Here is a 26,037-nt window from a genome sequence, read left to right as displayed (position 1 = left end):
CTTGCCTAGATTAAAAAAAAATTCTCAGACTTGTGTGATGACAAACAGCTCTTCACTGACTTCTAGCTGAAGAAAAGGACAAAAAGCAGCTACAACTAACCTACTCCAGCAGCTCAAGAGTAGGAGAAAATCTATTCCGCTCAGAACAAGACACGGAAACTTCCCTCCACTTAGACCATCTATATGAGAGAGCCAAGTATGCCACCCCTGGCAGTTATTAAACTATCAAAATGAAAAGGGAGAAGAATGAACCTCCGTAGCCTGTGTCACATCTGCAAATGAGTCCTTCTCATAAATAGCCACCAAACCATTTCTTGCCTGCTGGCCATTTAACTGAAACCGTTTGTTAATCAAAGCCACAGACAACCACAGGGAAGACTAACTGGTGTAACCCCAACAGTTTAAGGATGTGATTCGCATCTGCTGGCAGATCTGATGTTACTGTCAGAAGCCAAGTGTTTAAAAGGGTGGAGCTTATGGACTGAATTTTTACAATTTCAGCTAAAGTTTTGACATGTTTCAACTCTCCCTTCCTATCTTTGATAAAGTATCATATGCTCCTTTGCAAGCAGACTGGAGATCTTTCTACCATGTTGGGCACTTACTCACATGACCCCGCAAAGTGGCTGAAGGAAACACTTCTCAGCATATGACTGAGATGTGAAGCTTGATCTGACAGGACGTGGGAAAGGCCAGAAACTGTAGAGCTGTCATGATCTCACTGGGTTTTATTGAATCTTCAAGTGAATGCTAAAAACTCATAATCATTTCTAATCTTGGACCTCCTGTTTACATGTAAGACAAGAATTCTTTAGTTACTCGACCAGTTTTCCTTTCCAAGAACACGCTGTTGGCACTTAACTGTACAATTCTCAGTTAATCAGGGTAGGATTTTTCAAGGGTATTTCCATCTGAAGGTCTTCCAAGAGGCTCTGACAAACTTTTATTTACAACATAAACAATTCACTGGGCACTTCATTTCCTACCACAGATCTGTGCACCATGAGCAGGCAGAGGCCACATCAGCTGGTCAGAGAGCCGACAGCTCACATTCAGGAAGAGTGAAGGAAAATCCCCACGTAGCAGGAAAAGGGCTCGCTCGGTACCTGTGATTTGGGGCCTGCTAGGCCAGCCTGCACGTGTCCGTCGGGTACGGCCCGGTAGTTAATAGTCAATAACCTGCAAGGGCACAGTACAGCTGAACTCACACATGGCTGCTGCTGTGCTGTACACGGCACGCTGTACTTTCTCTCAGAGACCGTTCAAATGTGATTTCAAGCTTGAGCCCTAAACATGTTAAATTAATCGCTAACGTCTAAACCCTATATGCAATCAACATTAACATTTTTCCAGTGAAAGCAAATATTGTTTATTTTTCTTGCCCTAACTCTTCCCTTTATTCATCCAGAAATTATAGACAGTTTATGATCACCATCAACTGGGGCCAGAATTATACTCGTACCCTAATTCTCTCAAATAAAGCTGAGACCTAAAGAGATGCCTGATTACCTGCTGAAGGTCATAAAAATGTCATATTACAATATCTGCCCCTTCTAAAGAGTGGCAGAGTTTTCACTGACACCACATGGATCTTTTCATGAGGCCATTCATGATACCAACCAGTTTTTTCAATCTCTATCTACAGTCAGTACATGTATAAAATACTGGTTGACACTGCATAGGTTGAAACTTCAGCATTTACATCATGTGTCATTATTTCCAAACATTCTCAATTCTACCATAAAAACTTATTCTGGATTAAAGTCCTGGCAGGCAGTCTTTAAAAAGAAAAAACAAAAATCTCATAAACCCATTGGCTGGCAAGCTTTACATACTGAAGCTACAGAATCCAGGAAACTTTTGGTGAGTAAAAGCAGGGGGAGGAAAAAAAACCAAAAAAAAACAACAAAAAAAAACCACTATAAGCAGTGTCTTAAAGAACACCACCAGGAGAAAAAAAAAAAAGATCTGAATAGTTCTAAAGCCATCATGATAACAAATCCCCCCCCCTTTTTTTTTCCTCTAGATTAAGTCATTTTGTATTTTGAAGGTTTCATTTAGCATTTACAATTCATTGCATTTCCCTCCTCTCCCTTTATTCATTTGAGATTTATGGATTAAAAAGCATTGCAGTGCTGTATTTTGGGAGAAAGACTGGAAAGTTTGTAAGTGTTTGGGCAGTGGAAATATAAAAACAGTCAAAGAAAGATGCTTAGAAACAAGACAGAGATTCCAACAGTTCAGACAGTGATGTCAGATCCTTATTTCTTTTCCAAAATAAGCTCCTTCAGATTTTCTCCTATCCCCCTTGCTGTTAACAATCAGCTCTAAAGGAGTACTCATAAACTGCTGTTTATTGTTTATTGTGTTTTCCACACCTTCTGCATTTTCACCTTGCTTTTCTAAAGCAGCAAACAAGCATTACCTACTGCTACTGTACCTGTGGGGGGGAGGGATGTGCCCTACACTGCAGGAGAACAATCCAAAAAAAAAAACCCTGAAAGTTAGTTTAATTTCAAAATCCTCTGACCACTGTACATATCACCTGGGAGAAAACCAGACACCTCCCACCACAGAAGAACAACCACTAAACAAAGACACAAAAATGTTAAGGAGTTGAAGGAAAAAAGATGCATCAGATCTAGTTCCATCAGTTCATTTCTAAAACAAATGTCCTGAGAACCTGCCATGGACACATCAAATTAGATATATCTAATTTTGAGGAATGACAAAATACAATACATTAAGAAAATCACTGGTATTGGCTCAGCAATGTCCTAAGTATAAACTCTGACTTCCTTGAATGGAAAAAAATATACAGAATAAATCCCATGTCTCTGGCTATCAGTGCTGCCTTAAGATCTCAGCTCCAAATTCTGCCAGATGGGGAAAGACCACTTTATCTTCCAAACATCTGAAGGCACCTAAACAGTTGTGGTTTTGCAATTACGTGTTACAATTCTTCTAGGTTCCTATGCGTAACCAGCAATAAAAGCTTTCAGAAGAGAAGCAGCACATTTAAGATCCAACAAAATGGAACTTTCCCTGACAAGCGAGTACTTTAAAAACTGAATGAGGCAAAAATAGCTGAGGGATGTCACCAAGGATGGAATTAGTGAAGCTACTTTGTAATGTGGGTGGAAGGAGAGGATTAAAATTGCAGGCAAGGGGAAGTGAGATACCATGAGTCAGAGATCAGCAGGGGATACAGAAAAGTTTGTCTGGAGATTTCATACAGCAGATGAAGAAAGCAATGACTGTTAAAGAATGGAAGCATGGGAACCTAGGGACAACTTTCAACACACAGTTTGTCTTGATTTTGGAGAACTTTATTAAAAAAAAAGTTAAAGCCCGGATTTCTGAATTCACACAAACTTCTGAAAATCATTAGAAATTCCACCCCTGGAAACCTGTCTACTACATGGTGGTCATCAGCTAGCTAACTTCTTGTCTGTCTTACAAGCTGAAGAGCCATGAAAACACTTATCATTGCAAATAGTTTCTATGTATCATCATTGCAAATCACAGAATCACAGAATTGTAGGAGTTGGAAAGGACCTCAAGAGATCATCGGGTCCAAAGCCAGAACAATTTCATAATTAATTCTGAACAGGATGCATTTTTTAATGAAAAGAACAAGAGGTTCTGCAGTAGTAGTGAACATGTATTTTATTTTTGCTTGAAGGGGTTACATCCCAGAATGACAGGTTGTAAACATTTTTCCAAACTACCTTTCTAACAGACATTTCGGCTCTTTTATTTTTTAAATAGAAACAGAGACAAAAATACTGTTCCTCCCAAGTAAAAAATGCTTTCAACATTATCGTCACAAGAATTTTTAAATAGATACCTCAGCAGATTACCTTCTACCTGCACTGCAACGTCCAGCTGTCTTGTCAGTCTAGTTTGGCACTAAACAAGAACTGTACTGGGTTCTAAAAAGGTCAACAGCAATGCAATGATACATAAACACTTGATAAAATACCAAACGACAAGAACCAAACTCACCACACTGTATTTTTCCCTATTGCCCTTCTAACAACCTTGTTACCTGCACATTAAAAGTGTCTGGGCAGTAATAAGGCACAACTCTTCGGGTACAAGCCCTCTGACGCTGAATGAGACGGACCAGGTATTAGCGCAGGAGACTGTACAACATCCGAGCATGGCTCAAACACTCAGGAAGCTGTGTGTCACCCGAGAACAGTGAAGAACAGCACAGTGCCATGCTTAGAGAGGTCTGCAGAAAGGACATCACAAAGCCAGTAAGAACCCAGTGACGTTGTACTTGGAAGTACAGGTATTTAACTTCAGAGCAAGACACAGAGCCATCTGCAGGCAAGCACTTCACACCATGTAAAGGGTTTTGTACTGTACCTTAACCCCTAAGGAATCTGCCAAACTGCTTGTGCAGTTCACAGTTAAAACTGAGCGGGGAGGAGACGCAGAATTACATCATCCACCAATACAAAGACCCTATTTTTAACGACTTTGTCAATAAACTGCTTGTGTTGAAGGGACAGCTGAAAGAGATACTTCAGCCTCCCCATAGCAAAATGTGTAAAAGCTGCTATACATGCACATAAAGAGCCCTGGCCTTTGGAAGAAAACTTATCAGAAAGTCTGAAATGAAAGCCAGGTAAAACATCAGAGGGAAATTAATTTTCTGAACAGAATTTCTTCATTTTAGTTTTAAAAATCCTGTTTTTTCATTTGGGTCGGTTTCTTGTCAGAAATTGAAGTGAAAAGGGACTTGATTCTAAAGACAAATACACAAGTTTATAATGCTGTTCTTTTGAGATACAGTGGGTTTTGGAATTAAAACAGCACCACTTTATAAGAGAAATGCAGGGCAAGGAACAAAAAATGTATGATCATTGGTACCTTAGAAAAATTCTAGCTCACAATACTTACCTACTTGGCATAGAGTTGGCCAATAGAGTTGGTACACTGTTCAGGGAGGAGGAGAGGTTCATTTTTATATATATGTTATTTAAATAAGAGTAACATTTTCCAAACCATAGAGGTATATTTCTAGAATAGAGATGAACAATAAAAAACAAATTTGCAGAAAGTATTTTTAAAGTACAGCTAAGGAAGTACGACTAGCAACCTATTTCTTCAATTGAAACCTTTGTTGAATTAATGCTCCCAACAACAAAACCAATGCTTTGTCACAGAAGAAAGCTCACACCTAGCCAAAAATATTCATGTGCTCTATTTTCTTTAACTGAAAATAGCAATCCTGACAATCGTAGTCTTGTAGAACAGTCAACATATACACAAACTCCCCAGGGAGACATTTCACAGACAGATTAGGGACCCATCCTTCAACCACCCATGTCTTTGATCATATACAACCACCAAAAGAGACACACAAACGTATGTGCCCCTTTTGAACTGGATAATCTCCAAGCAAATAAAAAACAAATCCAGGAACTCCTAGTTCAGTAAATATTCCTACGGCATTGCACTTCTGATGCAGGAAAAAAAAAGTTTCTAAAAAAAACTATGAAAAAATGCATATTTCTCTACTTGTCCATCAACATGCAGATTTTAAGTCAGAATGCATCTATTTGAATCCTAGTTAGTATAAAATTTACTTTGATACAAAGAGTTACATTTTTAATTGTGAGACCTTACTTTAGGAGAGAATTTGGGTGAAACCTCAAGTTTTTAATTGCCTGTTACAGCTCAAAACAACGTTGTTTTTTTTCCCCTCTTGAGCTCCCCATTGTTGCATGCTGCACAGCTAGAGTTTCCTCTTCATTGTGCTAATGCTGGGCATGGCCACAGAACTCTACAGGAGTCTAGGAGCCAACATCTCGGCCTCCTGTCATCCTCTACTGCCTTGACGTAAACTTGTTGAGTTTTAGAGCAGCATACTTTGACAGCAAATACTCACAGTAAAGAACAGCCCTTTCTCAAACAGCAGGCAGCTGCGTGAGCTTAAGTGAGAGTAGCAGGTCAGCCCCCAGGGAAGCTGGTGAGAGCCAGGTGAAAAGGAAGGGAAGTGCAGTCAGATTTGTTTTAACTTGCAAACAGTCATTAAAAAAAAAACACCCAGCATTCCTCATATTCAGTTATTTAACAGAACAACTCATCATACCAACTTGTTAATTTCTTGAAAAAATAAATATTTAGTTGAGCAGGTGCTAACATTGTTACAACTCCAATGGCAGTAGGGGTAATTTGGTATCCCTGACTTCCCAGCAGCACAGAACTACAGCAGTGGCAGCCAGAAACAGCAGCAGCCAAACTAGAGAAATTTGCACACTTAAAAACTTTCTTCCAAGCTACAGTCAAGAAAGCCAGAAGTAGTGCTGGACTCCATGAAGGAAGGCCTACAAAGATGCTAGATTACAGCAGAAACCATTGGTTTCTAAATTGAAAATATTCCTAGTGAGTTATTTTACCTATCAGATCATAGGAATCCCATGAAGATTTGCGGTTTCCTCTGGGATCTAAGCTTCTGGCCCCTACAATGGGCTCTTTTCTTCTTTCACCCAACACAGATACTACTTCCCAACATAAATAGTGATCTTCAGGTTTACGTAAACACTGTAGTCTCTTTTAAAGTTAACAAAAACATCCAGTAACAATACAAGAAAAGAACTAAGCGTAAGATGACACTGAAACCCACCTTCCAGTCCAAAGCACTTTTTCTCACATGCTTTTTAAATCTCACTAATGACTAGCTCTCCTTTTCCTTTTCATAGGATACCATCACGCTTGGACAAAGCTTTGAAATAACTGCTCATTTCTCTACTTGTGCATTACCCTCCCACGCATTTTTTCTTTCTGGTATCCACATTCCTTAGCCCCCTAATGCTTCCTTGATCTCATTCCCACAGCAACACACTCCAACAGGGAACATTACCACTGAGTACTCAGCTATGACTTCAGACTTGACAAGGTTTGAGTAACCAAACCAGCCACTAAATGCAACAACATTTGATTCATGGCACCACTATGTCATGCAACCATTTGAAGCTGCCTTGATTAAGGCAGATTTGTTAAAAAGAACAACACAATCACCTCAAGAAGTATTACGTATATATTCAGAATTCAGATGGTAAACTACACCCTAGAATGAAGAACATTGAAGTGGCTCCTGATGGGGATCCACCCACAAAGTGGTTAACTCCCTGTTTCAAACACCCAGCAAACTCTGTGGTCACAAGATCTCAAACTTCTTTCCATTTTGTTGTATCTCAATTAGTTGTTCTTCATCGGGGTCATGGGAGTGAGAAAAAAAATCTTTATCTTGAACTCCTCAGTATAAAAGATAGAGCACATCTAAGATTGGACTGCCTGTTAGACCCATGCCAGCCTAAATTCTGAGTCTCGATAGCTCTACCATTTAGTAGCACAAGCACAAAGGTCTTGCATTTATCCATGAACATCTATATACAGTAAAGTACTATACAGACAATAGCAACAGCTAATTCATTGAAAACATAGTAGTTTCAGGCTGGACTCCACCAAACTGCACGAGCTTCAGGCACTCCACCACCGCCCTCCAACCCGTTGCTGTGGCTTGGCAACAGAACACTTGAAGTTATTGCTGCACCTCCTGTCCCATTCATCCCATTCTCCACACCACAGAGGACCTTCATTTATGCTCCTGCAAACCTATGGCCATGTTGTGAACTAGCTCAGCTGACAAATAAGAAGAGATGAGGAGAGTTCAAACCAGGGTTTTAAGCTTGATCCCAGACACTTTTCAACACTGCACCACAGCTGACATCTCTAGAGATCCGTAAACCAATTGAAATTATTTGCTAAAAGTACTCAACAGTTGTACTCAAGCAAAGGCACACAACAGAGAAATTATATTTCTTTCTTTCTGAAAACATTCAGATCTCTCTCTTTGTCAAAGGCAGCCCTAACCACATAAAAAGATTTCTCTCCTGTTCTTATTGAAAACTTAAGCACCTTCACTGGCCTAAACAGCCAGGGAAAAGGAGCATGAAGACACGCCTGAGGAGTTTCTGGCAGTACCCTAAGCACAGCTCAGCTTAGGCCCGCCCCTAACCCCTGCTACAGCCATCTCTGTGTTCAGTCCCTGGAGAGCAGATGCAGTGCCTAAGCATGTTTTCTTTAAGCACTCAAAAAAGAAAGTGACAAAACAATGTGTTTTTTTGATTTTTTTAAATAAATATATAGCTCTGAATATGAATGAGATCATTTAAAGTTATCATAAATTGATTAGAACTGAATTAAAAGGCACACCTCAATGCACGTTATAATATTTCAAAGGAAATAAATCTGCAGTTTATCAAGAAACAATTTTGCTCCAATAGTTTAACAGCATATTTGCTGGCACCACTTCACAGTAAAAGTCTGTGTCAACTAGTGAAATCTACTTGTTGATGTAAAAATTGATTTACACTGGGGGTACGGCATTGCTAGCCTGCAACAGCAGGAAAAAATGGGGTCAAGATGCTGGATACCACCCAGGTGTTGTTTTTTATTTTTAATTAAAAAGAAGTATTTAAAAAATACACATCTTCCTATCATCCTGTAACACAATCAATACATAAAGCCGATTCACCTCTGTGCTGAAACAGGCGCACATTGTGTCAGCTGGCCTGGCAGGAACACACTTCCAGGAGTGCTCCTCAGACTTGAGGCAAGATGGATGAGCTATAAAATTAAGGGTAGGTCCAGCCAAGTTTCGTCTCCTACCAGAAGAAACTATGTGGCACGTCCAGCCAGTTACTGGGCATGCCTTCTACTCACCATATTCAAAAAAAAATCCAGCTGAGGATTTAAAAAAAAACAGACCTTTATGAATTTACCTTGGTTGTACTTTGAGAATAACACAGTCATGTACCCCTGCATCTTTTTCTCCCAATTCAAGCAGAAATACTTATCCACAAACTTTTTTAAAGAACACTTTTTCAACAGGAAAGTATAATCCTGTATAGAAAAAAAAATCCTTCAGGATATAGTTATGAGATACTTTCCAAATCTTGTCCCAGTAGAACAAGATAAGAAAATTCCACAGAGAAGAGCCACGACATATCACAGAGGATTAAACTATATAGAAGTTCCAAGGCTAAATAAACACTGACACTTTGACACACAAAAAACCTTTAACACATTTACCCTTCTTAGTAGTTAGCATAATTCGAGTTTCTAAGCTGCCAAGAATTATCTGTAATTACACCATGTAACTTTAAATGGTGATTTAAGAACACACTTGCTGGTAAAGTTTTCAGCTGTGTTTCAACAACATTCCCCACCTGGCCAGGCAGGTTAGGAGGATATATAATGCAGACCAAGGAATATTGCTATTTCTGACACAATTTGCCCCATAATCTCATTCAGTGAAGAGACCCACAGCACTGATAACTATTCAAAAATGAATCTGTGGACCCTATTCAGTAAAGTGGGAGGGAGTTGCTGGGTTTGCTGGTATATCCAGTTTTTGGTTTTTTTTTTTTTTTTCCTCAAATCTAGTATGAACAAATCACCTTCAGGAAATAATTAAGACTGCCAACAAGAAACTCTTGTAATGAGAGAGGAATAGTAATCTGATTTTTCAAAGAACTAAATTATATGGGAACAGCTGATAAAAGGCCTGAAAATATATCTGCGGGGCTAATGAAAATAAGCCTTGTTGCTAGCTACATGTTTTTTCAGAAACGAGATGTGTACGCTGACAGATGCTTGAAGTCACATTAAGGGAACACACTACTCCTCCTGCCTTAAAGGAGCCAGGCTGCAGACAAAATTGAGTACAACCAACAGCTTTATAGCAGGCTGCGGGCCTGGGGAAGCTGTCAGCACACCCAACCCAACGTTGTAGTTGTGCCTTTTCACTTGTTTTCATGTTCCCGCCTGCAAGTACAACTGAGAGCTTTCCAGACATACCACTGCAGCCGCTTCCTAACCTGCTATCGCGCTCCATTATCGTATGCGTGGTCCTTTCAGCTGAGCGTACATAACCCTACGTTGTAGAAATGCACTAATTATCTATACTGTAATTGTACCTTCTACACTGGCTAGCAAGATAAACTTCATTTCCCTGTGGCTGTGCATAAGCGTGGAGCTGCCACAAGGCCCTAGGCGAACAAGTACCCCTTCTCTACCAGTCCTCATATTCACTTCATCCATCGCTTCAAACTGATCTGATTACTGCGGGTGCTACAGGAAGTCACCAACTCCACCTGCTTACCATGTATTCACTTGGTCAGAAATGCAATTACTCAGCTTTTGCAGATAACACGCAAGCTTCGGGAACATCCCGGTGTTAAAATACACACTCACCAATTACTTTGTCCCCACTATTTAAAAGTCAGGCCAACAACCTCGCCAGGGACCTGCGGGGTTGAGCACACTGCTGCAGCTGTGGAGGGCACCCACCACCCGCAGGCACACTGTGGGCCTGAGGCAGCCCCCCACCTCCCTGCAGCCGGGACCCCGAGTCACGTCCTGAAAGTTACCTCTCCTGACGGGCTACGGGCGGCTCGCCCCCCCTCGGGGAGGACTAGCGTTGAGGCGCAGACACGCCGAGCTTTACCTGCCCGCTTACCTGCGCTGGCTCCCGAGGCAGGGGCAGCTGCCAAAGCCCCGCGGGGCGCCCCCAAACCACCGCTCCCAGAGGAAAAACTCGAAGCCAGCCCGCGGGCACCGTGCGGGAGGGCAGCGCGCCGAGCCCCACCGCGAAACGCCGCCGGCCGGCACCTCACCTCACCGAGGGGCGAGCGCTGGTCCCGCCGGGAGCCCGCTTTCGGGGGCGGCGAACGGCCGGGTGCCGTCGAGGAAGGCAGGGCCGCGCTCTCCGCCCTCCCCTTCCCGCCGCGCCGGCGGCCGTTTAACGGTCGCTGGGCGGCCACGAGCACGGCGCTGCCGACGCCCCCACCCGGGGGCAGAACCCGCGACCCCCCCCATCCCGTCCCGTCCCGTCCCGTCCCGTCCCGTCCCGTCCCGTCCCGTCCCCTCCTCCCGCGGGGCGCCCGCAGCCGGCTCCGTCCCCCGGCCCCGGCGGGAGCGGCGCTTACCCTGAGGGCGGCGGCGGCGGGGCGGCCATGCCTGCGGCGAGGCGAGCGGCCGCCGGGCCCCGCCTCACCTGCTCGAGGAGGGCCGGGAAAGGCGGCCCCGCTCTGCCGCCCGCGGCGCCGCCTCGCCCCCGAGCCCAGGCATTCCCCGGCTGCTTCCACAGCGCGCCCGTGGGGCGGCGGCGGCCACGCACACACGGCTCCGGCTCCGCCGGGGCGGCCGCTCGCTGAACCACACCTTGGGCGGAGAACGGGGCGGGAGGGGGGTGTAATAAAACCTTTTAAAAAAAAAAACCACACACACAACTTCTCTGTGAAGAACTTGAAACGCGGAACCTTTCCCGCTCCGGCAGCCGGCGGGGAAACAGAGGCTCCCTGTTCCCGGCCCGGCTCCTCCCTCCGCCTGCCCGAACCCACCCGGCCCCGGCGGGCTGACAGCGGCTGCTGTCCCGGGCTGGAATTTTCCTCTCCCCGGGCCCGGCCCTCGGGCTTGTCCCGGGGCTGTGCGCGGAGGTTTCCCTGCGGCTGCCCCCGCTCCCCCCGCCTGGCTCTGGCGCTGCCGGGCTGGGGCAGGAGCTCGGCGCCGCCTGCCCCTGTCACGGCCGACAGCTGGCGCTGGCAGAGCTTTCAGCAGGAGCGGCAGCTCGCTCTTCGAAAAGCCGGCTTTCCCGCGGGACAAGCTGCTCCTCTGCGACCGTGCAGTGAGCAGACGGGGCAGGACGTGCTACTCGACCGGGTCACCTCTCCGCCGTGCCGTTGTCACACCGTGTGGTCGGGGGATGCACAGCAAAACACAGCTCCGCAGTCGGGAAATATTTTGGCCAGCGCTTAGCACAAGTAGCAAAATAGCCAACAACAAAGCGATCTTTTTTTTTTTTTTCTTCTTTCCTGCGAGGAAAAAAACAGAACGTTGCATCGAAGTATAATTTCCCTTTTTCTCACTAGTTCTAGGCTTAAATATCTAGGAAAAGTATTACAATTGGCCATTCTATGCTAATGCACCTGAGCATTGTCTAGGATGATACAGTATATAGTATAATATATTGTACTTTCATAATGTTTTGCTTCTCGCTGTATGCCCTTCTCACTTGTACCGTGCTTCTTCAATAAAGCTTTTATTCTGCTTGTTTTCTGCTTCTTCAGGAAAGATTAAATGACCTGAAACTGCCTGTTTTGACAGATTATCGAGGTTGTTCGCAGCCTGAATAACCACATGCCATTATCAGGCACGCCCCATTAATCTGGGTAAATTTCAAAACCCAGAAAAGCCCCTATGAGTCAGGTGGACTTTCCATGGCTCAATTTTCAAAGAGTTCAACAAACTGATCAGTCAGAAGAATCTCAAGAACAATCCCAGGGAAGACCTTAATGTAAGTCTGCGATCCTTATTCTCCTTTGACAGTCCACCCTTTCTCTTCCGATGTTCCTCAAATTGTTTGGATACTGTCTATGTTAGCATGAAGGCTGAGAAGTAATTCCTTTGTATGTTGACCAATCCTGCAGCAAGGGCAGGGTAACTCTCTGTATTCAGAGCATAGCCTTCCTGTAAGTATGAAAGAACTTCACGTTTCTAACCAGCTACTTTTCAGGCAAAATCATTAGGTGACTTCATCTTCTAAATGCTAACCAAGCTCCCATGTTGCACAGGTGAGATGATTCAACGCTACAGCGCTGTTTGAACCGAAGACCATCACAGCGGATTAGTTAAAATGATCACATAAATTTGTGTGATGTTGTTCTAATACACTTTGCTTGACAGGTAAGAAACTGTTGTACCATTCTCTTTAAAATCTCATTTGAAAACCACTATATGTTATAGTCTAATTCTTTGGGCGAGCACTAATCCAGAATGAAGACTGCAAACTATTGAATAGCTCACATGGGCTAACAGGAGAAACTCAGCGATGCCAGGGAGAAAAGTGATAATCAACACAAGGGAAAATATCTAGAGAGAGACAGACAGACAGCAATGGCAATTTCCAATGGAGGAATGAATTATCTGAAAAAGCAGTTCAGTCAGTGATGCTAATCTCACTTAAGAAGGGAGAGGTTATGCTTATCTTTTTACAGTACCACTTCTCTTATTCAAACCTCGGTTGTCAACTGAGCACGCCTCAAATGCTGATCACTAGAAACACTGCGGGCTCTAAACTTGAGCGCCTGCAGGCCATGTTCTGCAGTGACAGTTTTATGATGACTAAACTTTAAATAGTTGGGTTTCTGAGATACTGGAAATACCATTTGTGCTAGGGATCTGAGATTTTAAAAACAAAATCTGGACTCCAATGGCATTTCTGTTTTTTACCAATAGAAAATCAGTTTTGTGTTTGTGTTTCAAAAGTCATTGACAGAGTCAAACTCTTTTTATTTTCCTGTTTTTATAAAGTTTACAGCTTTGTCCTGAACTTAAAACATGGCTCATATAAAGCAAATGTAACTCTCATACACTATAAACAGAAGACTACAACAGGGAGTACCAAATAATTGAGCTATTAATACACTCTGTGTGTCCTCAGTTGAATAATTTAGAGGGAAAAAAAAAAAAAAAGAAGAGCATTTGAAGAAAAAATCTGTAGTTTTTTCAAGCTAATCTGAGGAGATAACATTGTAGAAGTTAACAAAGTGGCAGGTTATTAATTGTACAGTTGCTATAATGTCATCCTTTGTTTATGGATTGAGGTAAAACAATCATTTAGCTAGAAGCATTAATCCAAGTGACAAGTTGCCACCCACTGTATGCAGTGAATGTACTTGGTGCCATTGTATACTTGAGCATAAATGTTTGCAGATTAATACTCATTTCTGATTACTGTTAGCATAACCTTCAGCTAGAGAGAACTGTTAATTCCAATGGCTATTTGAAGGAGAACCTCTGCCTTAGGTAGCGATGTGAGTTCCAGGCAGCTTACTAAGTACAGATTATTTATACAAGTTAAATTACTAAAAACAAAGTCCTGTCTGTTCTGAAAAAGCAGTAATATCCCATAGCATTTTTTGTAACAGGCAGTGGTTGTCCTAGATGGCTCCGGGAAAATCTCCCTGCCTCCACCCACACAGCAGGATAGTTCTGGTGGTTGCTCTCCTCTGTTCAAGAGGTTGCCAGAAATGTGGAGTGCAAACATTTTGGAATGAAAGATGCTGCAGAAATGTAATAGACCATATCATTTTTCAAACAGGTATGGCCTTTATTGCCTGTAGTGAAAGGTATTAGAGGCATTAAATAGACCACAGGAGTCTTACAAAATTTTCCCTGTTGTAAAGGTCTGCTTACAAGGTCTTTCTGATTCAATTTATTCACATATATCAGAATATTGGTGGCATTTTGTGGTTTAAGGCTGAACGCCTGCTTATTGTAGTTGTGTATATAGAAAATCATGCTGTATCATACAGTCATTTTGCATAATATTGTGCAACAAAGGTGTGGAATAAAATATGGAATTGAAGGGTGTTTTCCTTCTTAAATTAATTTTATGATGCTTAATTAAAGTAAGTTAAAGAGCTGAGCTGTTTTATTCTGCTGCTAACCAGACATGATAAAAATCTTTTTTTTTTCTTTCCATTACAGTATAATGATAAAACAAGGAATTGTTATATGACTCTTGCTTTTGTTTAAATGAAACGGAATCTTTTTTTTTTTTTTTTTTTTTTCCTTCAGAGCAGGCAATCAGCTAGCATCGCATCCTGTTGAACAGTTGCCTTTTCTGTGTTTGCATTCCAGCATGTGGGTGCGGTTTGGGGAAGCATGCACACACATGCACACAGACACTGGAAGTATTGCTGTAGGCACAGGGACAGGTTTTTGTGCCCATCAAAACTGTGTGCTTAATTAAGGAATACTATACACATCTAACCTATAAATATACAAGAATATTGTAAGCATTTTGGTAACATCTTTTTTCTAGGGAGCTCTTAAAGCATTTCTAAATATTATGTTACCCTCATAAAGAAGTTAAAACCATTACATCTATTTCTCACGTTAAGTAACCTTGGTGCCCAGAGATTAAGCAATTTGCTAAAACTCAGCTAGTTAGTAGCACCGCTGGGAATAGCACAATTTTGTATCACTACTAGTTGTATTCTCTACTTTCAACAGCAGATAACCTTAAAAAAAATGGATGATAATAATAAAAGGCAGCTGCCTGGGTAGATCTTAAGTTTGTAAGTACATAGAAAATTAGAGAACTGATTTTAAAATGAGTAGGCTTAAAATTTTGCATCAGAGATTTACCAAGTAGTTCACTGATATGTGGATTTCATAAACATGTGAACATAAAGGCATCCTATGCAATATGTTGATGGATTGATATCCAGTTTATGGTATGGCTACTAATTTTTTTAAAGTGCATAGAATATATAAAAGAATGATTTATCTCCACCTAAACAATAAAAAAGTTTTAAATATTTCAAGTTAGAACTTTCCTATCTACGTGACCAAAGGTAATATTAAAATCACCCCATGCCTAGGTTTGTACGGGTGTGCTGCTTTCCAGTGGAGCCCAATTACAGTAACTGAAGCGTGACAGACTCTGCTAACCTCAACAAGATTACACAAGTAGTATAATTTAGTCTTCATGTTTAATATTATATTTTAGTAATTTATATTTGTCATGTCTATGCTGGCCATATACACATAGACAGATTTCACCCTGAGAAGGAAACAAATCACTTTATTCTACATTGTAAGTAATACATTGTCTGTTTAACACTTCGGCCTGATAGATGAATTTGTCAAAAACTAAGACTGCAAAAAGGTACCCCATATACTGTCAGGTATGGGTCTAAGTCATTTTTGCGTTTTTATAGAGTTTTCACAATATTTGTCTCTATATATAACTGTAAATGCAGGGTCAGATCCAAGAAAATTTCTTCTTTTATTAATACATTCCAAAATATATATTGCTCCTAAAGTCTTCATTACAGGCATTTACTTTCTTAGAGTTGCATTGTCCTTTTGGGGCATATTTAAGATTAACATGATACCATGATGCATTCCCATTGCTACCGTTATGGTTTTACTCTGCTAGTGTTTTATTTTTGCTTTTGGATCAAGATGAGTGTTTTACCATATTACATGTCATGATTTGTAAGTTATTTTGTTGACCAGTATTTCTGAAAATGTGTTAAATAGCTTAGTGAGGTGGAAAATTTACACTTGAGTAATATCAGAAAGCTTCAGATGATGTGAAGTATTGAGTGATATAAGTATCACATATGCCCTGACGTATCCTGTTGCAATGTTAATTATTCTTTAAAACAGTTTTGTTTAATGCTTTCAAATCATGTTAACCAAAATAGTTGCAATTTACAGATAAGAGTGAATTTAAATGTTAAGCTTACCTAGAGTTTAGAAGAAAATACAAGTTCACTAAATTGGCATCATACAATAAATTTACAAATTATGGATGTTCACATATAACTAGGAAAGTATGCCATGTAAAAATCCTTAACATTGAAGTCTGTAAAGTCTAAACACTAAGACATATTTATGAAGAAAAACACCTTTGGAAAAAAATGCATTCATAGTATTTGTTCAAGTAATTAGTAATGCATTAGCTTAAGTCTTACTATATCATAAAACAAAACTACAAGAAACAGTCTTTTCCTATGAGAAAAATACACTTAGATTCAAAAAAGATTGGGGAATTTCTTCAACAGAGATTCAGAAAAGACATATAACATAAATAAACTGTAAGTAGAGGAGTTATCTTAGGTCCTGAAAGCAGGATACGTTAGCACAGGAGAAGTAGTATGCTGCACAAACTTGTATCTCTCAGTGTTCTAGCCAGCTCCCTCAGAACCAACCTGGTAACTCTACAGGTCTCACGCTTTCTGTCCATCCTCCACGGTATTGCATACATTTTGGCAGAATCCAGTGCCATACGTTTAGACGCCTTTGAAGCATGCAGAGGGAGTTAAATACCCAGCTCTCTGAGATGTTATGAAATGTATGCTATGACTAGACAAACTAATAAATCAGGAGGAGAGAGGGGAGAGGCCCTCCTCCCCTGAAATGCTAACAACAGAAGTCCCTCTGCTCTGTGCACAGCAGGCTTAACCAGGTATGCACTAGGGACCCACTGCTGACATGGATCCCCCAGCAGGGCTCCACAGGACAGTCCCTACCTTCTCTATTTTAAATACATGATGGTACTGAGATGTTCAGCACAAAACCAAGACAACTTCAGTCACCTATGAACATCCATTGAATCCTAGGGACCTGAAGAACTCTATTTGTCAAAAAAAAAAAAAAAGCTCACCCCTCCCTCAGATAGTCGCAGTTTCGAGAACACCATGCTGCACTAAGTTCTACTGAAGTCACGCTGTAGGCACATAAGCCACTTTTGATCTAACTATTATTAGTGCTCTAAACTTTCGGAAAGCTGTTTGTTTGTTTTTCCAATAAATGTTTGAATAAAAGTCAAGAGCAGAAACTTATACAAAGGTTTTAGTTAGAGTACCTGGCAGAGTTTACCAACTGTGAAAATTCCCACAGCCCTTTCAAAGACATTTTCCAGGTATATCACTTATCACTATGATTATAAGAAGCAAGAATGAGACAGGAACTCAAGGCTGTACTGCTGAATTTGGCTTAATGTTTAGTATTTACCTCCTAAGAGGGAGCTGAAACATTGTCTACAGAAATTCTTTGAGGTTTTCAGCTGAAAATTATTACTGATCCAAGACCGAGAATTTGCATAAATAATTTCAAGTCATTTCAGCTTCCAAGCTATTTTGACTCTTTCTTTTCTGCTGTTTGCCAGTGTCTTCTTACAGAAGTACCTTATTAGTGAGCATCCATGTGTAGTCAATGCAGCTTGAGCAGGCATGTTGAGGACAGTTTGAAACCAGCAGCTGTGTGAAGCTCAGCAGGGGCTAACAACTCATTTTCAGAGCCAGGTTTCCTGGAGAATGCTGAAGCTAAATCCTGTATCTCTTTGGCTACCTTAGCAGTAGTGCACAGGACAGGAGAGCTCAAGCGTAGCTCAAGTAAACTCTCTGGTATGTATGCACCAGTATGTATACCAAATAAATACCATAAAGATGGTAATTAAACAGCCAAGTACTCTCATACAAAAACAGTAAGTCCGTGGTGATGTGGACTGAGCTATCTAACCTTTGTGTATATTGCATAAAAATATAACTTGAATACATACATATTTGCTATTGGTTCATTAAAGTGCAGCACTTGATAAAATTTAGCATTTTGAAATGCTTCTAATGTGAGCAGTTAAGTTGCAGTTAAGTTCAATTTATATAAGAAATGTATGGAGCATTTACTAGCACTAGTTTTCCTATTTTTTGATTTGTTATGTCCATACACCATGGAAATCAAAGTCACCGTTAATTCATTCTTCTCTCCCTCCAAATTGCTATCACGAAGTCACTGCTTTCTACCCACTCAGTACAGCACGGCCTGGGAAGTTTTGTTCATATCTTGAAACAGTCAAGAGTTAAAAAAGACCAAACAATGTTTGGTTTTGTTCTGCGTACTGTGGCATAAAAACAATCTAACAAGGCTCAGAATTCTCACATGCTAATTACTGTGTTCACTTGTAGCAGTTTATATTGCCTTTTACTGTAAATTAACATCTATTAATTCACCCTAGTTAAGTATTGTGTACTCAGAGACAAATGTTGCAAGAAACTGTCCAGATATTTTCATTAAAAATAAGGTAAAATTTTGAAAAGGGAACAAGCTAGGCTAGAGCTCCACACAGAACCAACAAACAGAAATGCCCTTAGCTCAGCCAGTTTGACTTGGGCATTAGACCAGATTTAGAAGGCTGTGCAATGTTTTTTGCATAGCAGTACAATTGCACAATTAAAAGATCTGAAGATTCAGCTTTTAAATAGCTCATTAAACGTAGAATTATTTTTAACCTTTTCCTTTAGAATAAACAAACAAACAAAAATAGAACAAAGATTTTGAATGCATCAGTCAGCCCCTCTCCATGACAAATGTGCAGCTCCCACGTGTCACTCGTTTCTGTCAGGAGATGTGAAATTCCCATCGTCATTGTATACCGAAGCCTCAGGCCACTCAGCTGCTATAATAGTATAATAGCTATTTCTGACTTTGTGGAATAGGGCCAATGCTTTTCCCAGGAAAAAGGGATAGAAAATAAAGAGTGCCGTTTTTATCTTCCCTATCTCTTCCTGGAGAAGACCAGACAAGTTGATGGAGGAGAAATCCATTAAGAGTTATTAAACACAAAGCTCCCTCCCTGGCTCAGGAAGTTCCTGAACTACAGATCGCTGTATGATAGGAGTTAAATATGCTTTCCTTCATTTACAGTATTTCCTCAACATCCATTTTTGGACATTGCTTGAGACAGGATACCAGGCTAAATAAGACCTTTGGTCTGACATAGCAAGACCATTCTTATATTTTGAGGTTCTTTAGTTATATTTGGATGTCTGACTTTAAAAGAGAAAGGACTCATTTTTAATAAAAGTAAAGGCGTATTATACGTCTGTGGTTTCTTTGAACCTGCTATAATTATTATTTCAAGATTTTGCCTTCAGTCTTATTTTTTCATTGTAACGCACCACACCTTTCATGCATCAGGCATTTAATGAGCTGGCAAAGGCAGTTTGGTGGTGTTACAATGCAAATTACAACTCTGCTGAATGGCTTGTTTGAGTACTGACTTTAGAAGCTCAATGTGAAGTGGCCATGCCAAATGGCTTTATTAACAGCTCTAAGACCAGTGTGTGTGAAAGTGGTGGCATAGGTAAAAGGAAGTGTTTCTCTCTCCCTAGCAGAATAGTAAATGCTTACTCAACTGGCTGGACCTTAAAATCCAGGCCATTATAGTCAGGTGCAAATTCTTTGTCTTCATTCCAGGCTAAGATTCACAAAGATACACATGCATACGCTAATTAAAGGCATCAGAGTCTATTTAGGCCAAGCAGTTAAAGAGAAAAGATTGAAACAATGGGGAGCTGCCCAGATGTGGAAGCAGGAGGAAATTGGAAAGTATAGTTACCCTAAATGTTTTATACTTTTTTGATTTTGCTGTTTCTGAAACTGCATTTGACAAATGAGCAGCTGTAGACTCTGGTCAGCCTGGTATCAATTTGGGTTAAGGTACACAAACATTTTTCAAGTGAACTAACTCTTCTCTCTTGACTTTACAGACAGAAACCTGCAGCATAACCTCTTTTAAGAAATTCAAGATGCACTTTAGAAAATCATTGGCTGAAGGTCAGAAAATTTTTGAAACATTTAAAGTGAATGAAAAAGGACAGGGAGATAAAGCTGCACAGGAGCAGAAGAGATAGATTCCCGTGAGTGCAGAAGGAAATTGTTTTAAAATGTAGATTGCGATTATCACCATTGAAAGGAAACTTTATATTTTTTAGTATAAAATATGAAGACTGAGATGAGAGGGAGAGAATCAAGAGATAAGAGAGTCCAGCAAGGCTAGATGACATGGTTAACTCTTTCTGAATGTACAGGAAGTTTCATGGCAAGTAAAAATAATGGTTTGGGGCTGGAAAGATGGTTAACCTTGCATAGTGAGGGTTTAAACCCCAAGTTGCTCAGTTCTCTCTAGATCAGATTGACTATTAAACTAGATATATAACTATTTGTCATCATTTCTAGCAAATAAACTATTTAAAAAAGAAAAAAACTTTTTCAAGTCACCTTTTTCAATTCACATGCTCCTGATTAAAAACATGCAGAATGCACTAAAAAAAAAAAATGCAATGTGAATTTTGCAACTATTTCATTCTTAGTCAAGAGTCAGAGAACTTACTGTGCATGCTGATACTCCTCAAGGAGTGCACACCCACGACTTTGATCAACTGTCTGAGTCAGGAGATTGGATTTGTTAGTGTCTTACTGTATGGAAAGAACAGAAGCAAAGTAATATTGCTTCATCAAGCAGCTATCATTCTGATGTAAACCTGAGGTGGTGAATCTGAATTTAGGTCCTTTGAACTGAAATAGCAGAGGCAGCTAAATTTCTAATTACCGAGACTACTTTATTTTTTGGTTGGAGTTACTGAATGTGTAATTAAATTATTTTTGTCCATGTTTTTCAATAAAATGTTTAGCCCTTCATTATGAAAATTATATCTGTTACAGAATACATTTGTAGCTGACAAAAAGTAAATGGCAGTTTAAAGACTTAAACCACTGATAATTAACCTGAATAACTGAATGTTTATTCAGTTAATACGATGCTTATGAATTGCAAATGAGACTAAACAATACGTTCTGTTAAAAACGAAGCAAACAATAAAAGTGAATGTGATGTATTCTAATAGTCAAGGAATCACAAAAACTTGTGTTGTTTCTCCAGTGAAACTTAACAGAATTTACAGAAGAAAGTGGAATAATATTTCTTAAATCCTTCAGTGCAACACAACTTACTCCTTGTGTTTATCCAGCAAACCTGCCTTTCCAGAGATCTCTCCAGGTTGCACCAGATACCAGAGTATCACACATTGCAAAATGCTATAGTAGACAGCAATCTGATTAGAACTGTAGCATTTCATTTGCAAACAGCCTACTTCGGTTACAGATTAACAGAAAGGATTTAATTTACTGAAGGAGAAAATTAGTGTCTGGTAAAGGCAAGGTATGAAAAAAAAAAAAGGCATGCTTTAAATTACAGTAAAATCTTAGAATCTTATTGTAGTATACGTTTTAATTTTTGCATACAGTTTATTTTTACTTGAGAAGTCTCATCAAGACCAAAAAAACCTTTCCACAGTTTCACCTTGTCCAAAGAAAAAACACAGTGATTTTACTGATTTATAAAAGTCATTTCAGCATCTGTTAAGTCCAGCCTCAATGTAACATAGCAAGCATGACCAAAAAAAAAAAAAAAGGGACCTATTCGGAATGGCAGAATTATAATCTAACCTATTAAATTTAAAAAAAATTGTCACCATGTAACTGGGGGTAAAAGAAGGGGGGTGATAATGCCTTTTCCCACTTGTTAGAAATTAGACTCCTTGTCTGCTTCAGGATCTACCTCAACAGCAGGCCCTGCCTGAATAGTACTTGTGTTTAATCTGAAGTACATGAAACAGAAAAGAGGAATAATAAGATGGTTAGAGTCCCCTGCCAAATCTAAAAAAAGCAGCAAGTTCCAACACCTCCTATCCACCCTATCTCTACCTAGAGGCATACAAAAGTCAGGTAACTATTGCAACTTAATCTCTGTAGCAACATCTGACCTGGCAGATTTATGCCATTTTTTTTTTTTTTGCATTTCCATGCATAGATACATGTAATAAACATCATGAGCCTAATTACTGAAATAGCGTAGAGCCCATTGTAAGGAAGGGGGAAGCTACAGAAAGATCTCTGTCAGCCAGTAAGAAAACTTTCCTGAATTTCTTGCACCTGGCAATCGTCGTAACCCTACTCACTTTTCAAATGGTTAAGGCTCAAACTATTTTACTCTAAGTGTGAATAAGCAGAAAGGCCTCTGTATATAAAATATGATAGAGAGCAGCAAGTCTTAGCACACCATCTGCAGTGATTGCACCTAAATATTTATGTAAGTTCCACTAAGGAATAATCAATAAGCTTTGTCAGAAAGCTGATGAGAGTTCAGAGGAGAAAGCTGTGTGTCAAGCAGCTCGTGACAGTATAAAGAGACTACAGAAATATATGCATCCAAGGGGAGAGCTGTCAGGCACTTAGAAGTTGGAACACAGCATTCAGTCACTCTCGGTTTCATGAATATGTGCTGGATTATTACATGAAAGGAAACTGAGCCTTTAGGAGAAGAATTATTCAGAGCTATAACCTCACTTTGCAGTTCTGGCGATACTGTGTTCTGCAATGCAGGTGCAGCTGTTGCCAAGGATGACTTTCCTGACAAGCACCTTATCTTCATCCTCATACCCTGAATTCGCACTGATATACTTCAGTCACTTTGACTTAATGAAAACTAACTTCCTTAGAACACTGTTTTATGGCTTGTAATACGGGTGAATGCCCAAAGGTATTTGGATAAAAAAAAAAAAAAGCAAAAACGTCTCTTTCCTGTTTCTTAAAGTTCCATTTTCAACTATTCTAGACTTCTAATTTTGCCAATTTTCTAACACTGATCTCTACCCTTGGCACCTCACAAAGAGGATCTCAAGTGTTCTGTGATTCAGCTGTCTCTTGTGCAGACTAACACTGCACTGCCAGTGTTTGTTCAACAGTTGCCATTGTGTGATACAATGGGACTGGACTACCATTTATTAGACCCGTTCTTCCAGCTAGTCTACATTCCTTGCCTTCTCCACTTCCAGGATGGGGAGATCCTTCCTGAGCCTCCCAAAAGGGCATGCTCTTTCTTCAAGAAAACAAAAATAATCACTTCGATAAATCTAAAACAAATGTTTTGAAGAATATTTAGATTAACAATCCTGATATATTGATCTACTTCCTCTAAAGCTTCTTGGTTCCTAGAAGATAAAACATCTTTCTACACTCCAGCTTAATTCATGATGTCAAAGTTTTCCTATTTGCAACTTTTGCTCTCTCTGCATGTTCAGTGCAAGCTCTGTACAGTAGTTTTATCAAAAAGGAGTTTAAGAGGTTATCACACTGCACGATCTAAATTATTGGAAAAATATTAAAGGGCAAAGGGTTTGAAATTAATAACAACAATAATACTACCTTTCTAAAATTTTCCAACTAAAATGATAAATTAGTTGAGCAATCAAAATGACATTTTTGCTTGGAAATATTTCTGACCATCTCTTGCAACTCCTCAAAAGCACATTTTTCAGCTGTTCATAGTCACCCATCTATGGGTTCTCAGAGTCTTTACAGAAGGCAGGTAAGCTCAGTTAACTCAGAACTATCACAAAGCTCCTGATACATTCACCTTTAACTGAGATAACCATAAATAATGCCTTGAATATACTGTCATCTGGAGAGGAATCATGTACCGAACAGTATGAATGCCCTCTACAGGCAGAACAAGAAACATCTATAATTCTGGGATTTATTTCAGTTTGTCTATTTATTAAGTAGGTACCAAATAAATACGTCTATATTGGTCCTTATTAGCTTATACTGGCATTGCCTGAAAATTGTAAATGATACAGTGGCATCTACTGATATTGTTGATATACATTTCATTATCTATCACAGACTCTTCCAGTCATAAGGCAGGCTGTATCTATACTGCTGAATTATATAGAAATGTGGAGCAAGACTGAATCCTTGACCTTTGTTCATAAACACTGCTTAATGCTCCTGGCATGGTTTGACTGTGTTAATCTGCATGTTTTCACATACGATGAGTGTCTACCAGTCCTATGAGCTGCTGCACAGCCTTCAGATCATTTTAAATATTTTGAGATGAAAATCTCTCACACACAAATTGTATCTAGAACCATGACAGTACCATATTTTGTCCAGGGGACATAAAGAACCAAAAGGTACATATTGTGGATGTAACCAGTTCTGTGCCATTTGGCCTCTGATCCAAGGTCTAGATCCTGCTCTCTGAAGCCCCAGTAACCCACCACAAGAGGCAGTTTTTGTGGATAGTTAATACTGCAATTTCCTGAAGGGACAATTTAGTGTAGGGGACACTGTATGTTCGGTAGCCCTATGACTATCAGGTGAAAATAGCTTCCTGTTGAAGAAGCATCCTACCAAAACAAATGCTAAGCAATCCTAGGATGCAGGCTTATACAGGTCTGCACCAAACCTGCTGCTGTCTCTGTCCACTGCACGTGACCAGAGGTTTCAGAGTCTGCCAGAGTGATCTTACTGTCCGCAGAAAAATAGCAGTCAGCAACTACAGTGTGCCTGAACTCTGCGACATTCAGCCCCATGAGCTCCAACTCAGCATATCCGTGCTGGTTTTCCAACTGGCCCAGTCTACTGCAGATGAGATCAACAAAAACAAATATATGCACACAGTTTCAGGGAAGAATGATCTCACCCCTAGCCAGAGCTGAATGCAGATAAAGCTGTTTGATGGCTCTTATGCATTCAGAGCAGGAAACAAGACTTTTAAACAGTCTTTACTGGAATAAGAGGACTAACAGATACTATATGGAGTACAGTAAACATCATACACAACAAGAGTAACAGGGCAACAAAAGTTCAAAAATCAGTAACACGAAAGCGTGGCAGCACGACAAAGAAAAATCTACGGCCTTGCTTAACTTTAATAGTCACCATCATCTTTGTTATTTCCAAAGGAGCTTCTGAACTTTTCCCTAGGAACATGCCAAGAACATCTTGCATGGGGGTAGATGCACTCTAACAAATGGCCTTGACTTCAAGCTGCAGATAAGCTGCAGTTCTAACATCATATGCAGTACAGAAGGTAGCTATTGCTGCATTCACAGAATCTAGTTTTATATATAGATAACTTGCTTTATTTTCCCTTAACTCTGCCATGGAGCTCCAGGTAATGCATGCAGTCCACAAAATCAATATACCCTCTTACAATGCTTGCCTGCTCACTAAAACATGAACAAACAGCTTCATTCCTATACTTGAGACGTGTTCTACATTTAGGAGCCAAAACTGCCAGCAGAATAAGAACCGAGGAGCAGAAAATCGTTTGATCAGTTTTGAGTTCAAAGAGATGTCACAGCATACACAGCTTCCAAACTAGATTATTGTGACACTGGCAGTTTCAGAAATACTCTTCTTTTTCTATTCACATGTACAGCATAACTGGAAGTCAGTCAGTCAGTCACTATATATGTGATTTTGGACTCGCCTGACATTCTCAGTCTATCAAAGACCTTATGCCATATTTAAGTTCCCTTAAAATCACATTGTATGTGCACTTAAGCAGTTTTGAATTGAATCACAATGTATATTTTGTAAACGTATTTATTTTTTTCTGGAAATGCAGCAGCCTCAGCAATTTAGAGCACAATACTTTACATGCAGAGATTTCTCATGAATGCTGCCGGTGTGCCAAGTACTGAGAGTTACAGAGCAATTACAAGAGCTATGATGATTTGAAAGTGCTTTTTTGAGGGTCCTACACTAATACCTCTCCTTTTACATGCAACCTAACAGAGAGCAGAT

The 26,037-nt window shown here is 40.2% G+C and overlaps 1 protein-coding gene across 8 annotated transcripts in view; it reads right to left on the bottom strand.

Moving 5' to 3' along the window:
* COBLL1 (cordon-bleu WH2 repeat protein like 1) overlaps window positions 1-26,037 on the bottom strand; it is a 127,484-nt gene that overhangs the window by 71,061 nt on the left and 30,386 nt on the right. For 3 of the 8 annotated variants that reach the window (XM_080601173.1, XM_080601175.1, XM_080601177.1), the window contains exon 1: window positions 11,013-11,197. In XM_080601173.1, the coding sequence (XP_080457299.1) occupies window positions 11,013-11,041 (29 nt within the window). In that variant the 5' untranslated portion in view covers window positions 11,042-11,197. Of the gene's footprint in view, window positions 1-4,051; window positions 5,860-10,705; window positions 10,918-11,012; window positions 11,198-11,750; window positions 11,898-16,811; window positions 16,904-26,037 lie in introns of those variants that run through there. The other 5 variants (XM_080601170.1, XM_080601169.1, XM_080601174.1 and 2 more) reach the window with 5 other exon arrangements.

The sequence above is a fragment of the Anser brachyrhynchus genome (assembly GCF_964034855.1).
Source record: "Anser brachyrhynchus genome assembly, chromosome: 7".
Lineage (NCBI taxonomy): Eukaryota > Metazoa > Chordata > Aves > Anseriformes > Anatidae > Anser > Anser brachyrhynchus.
This window is presented reverse-complemented; position numbering and strand designations above follow the sequence as displayed.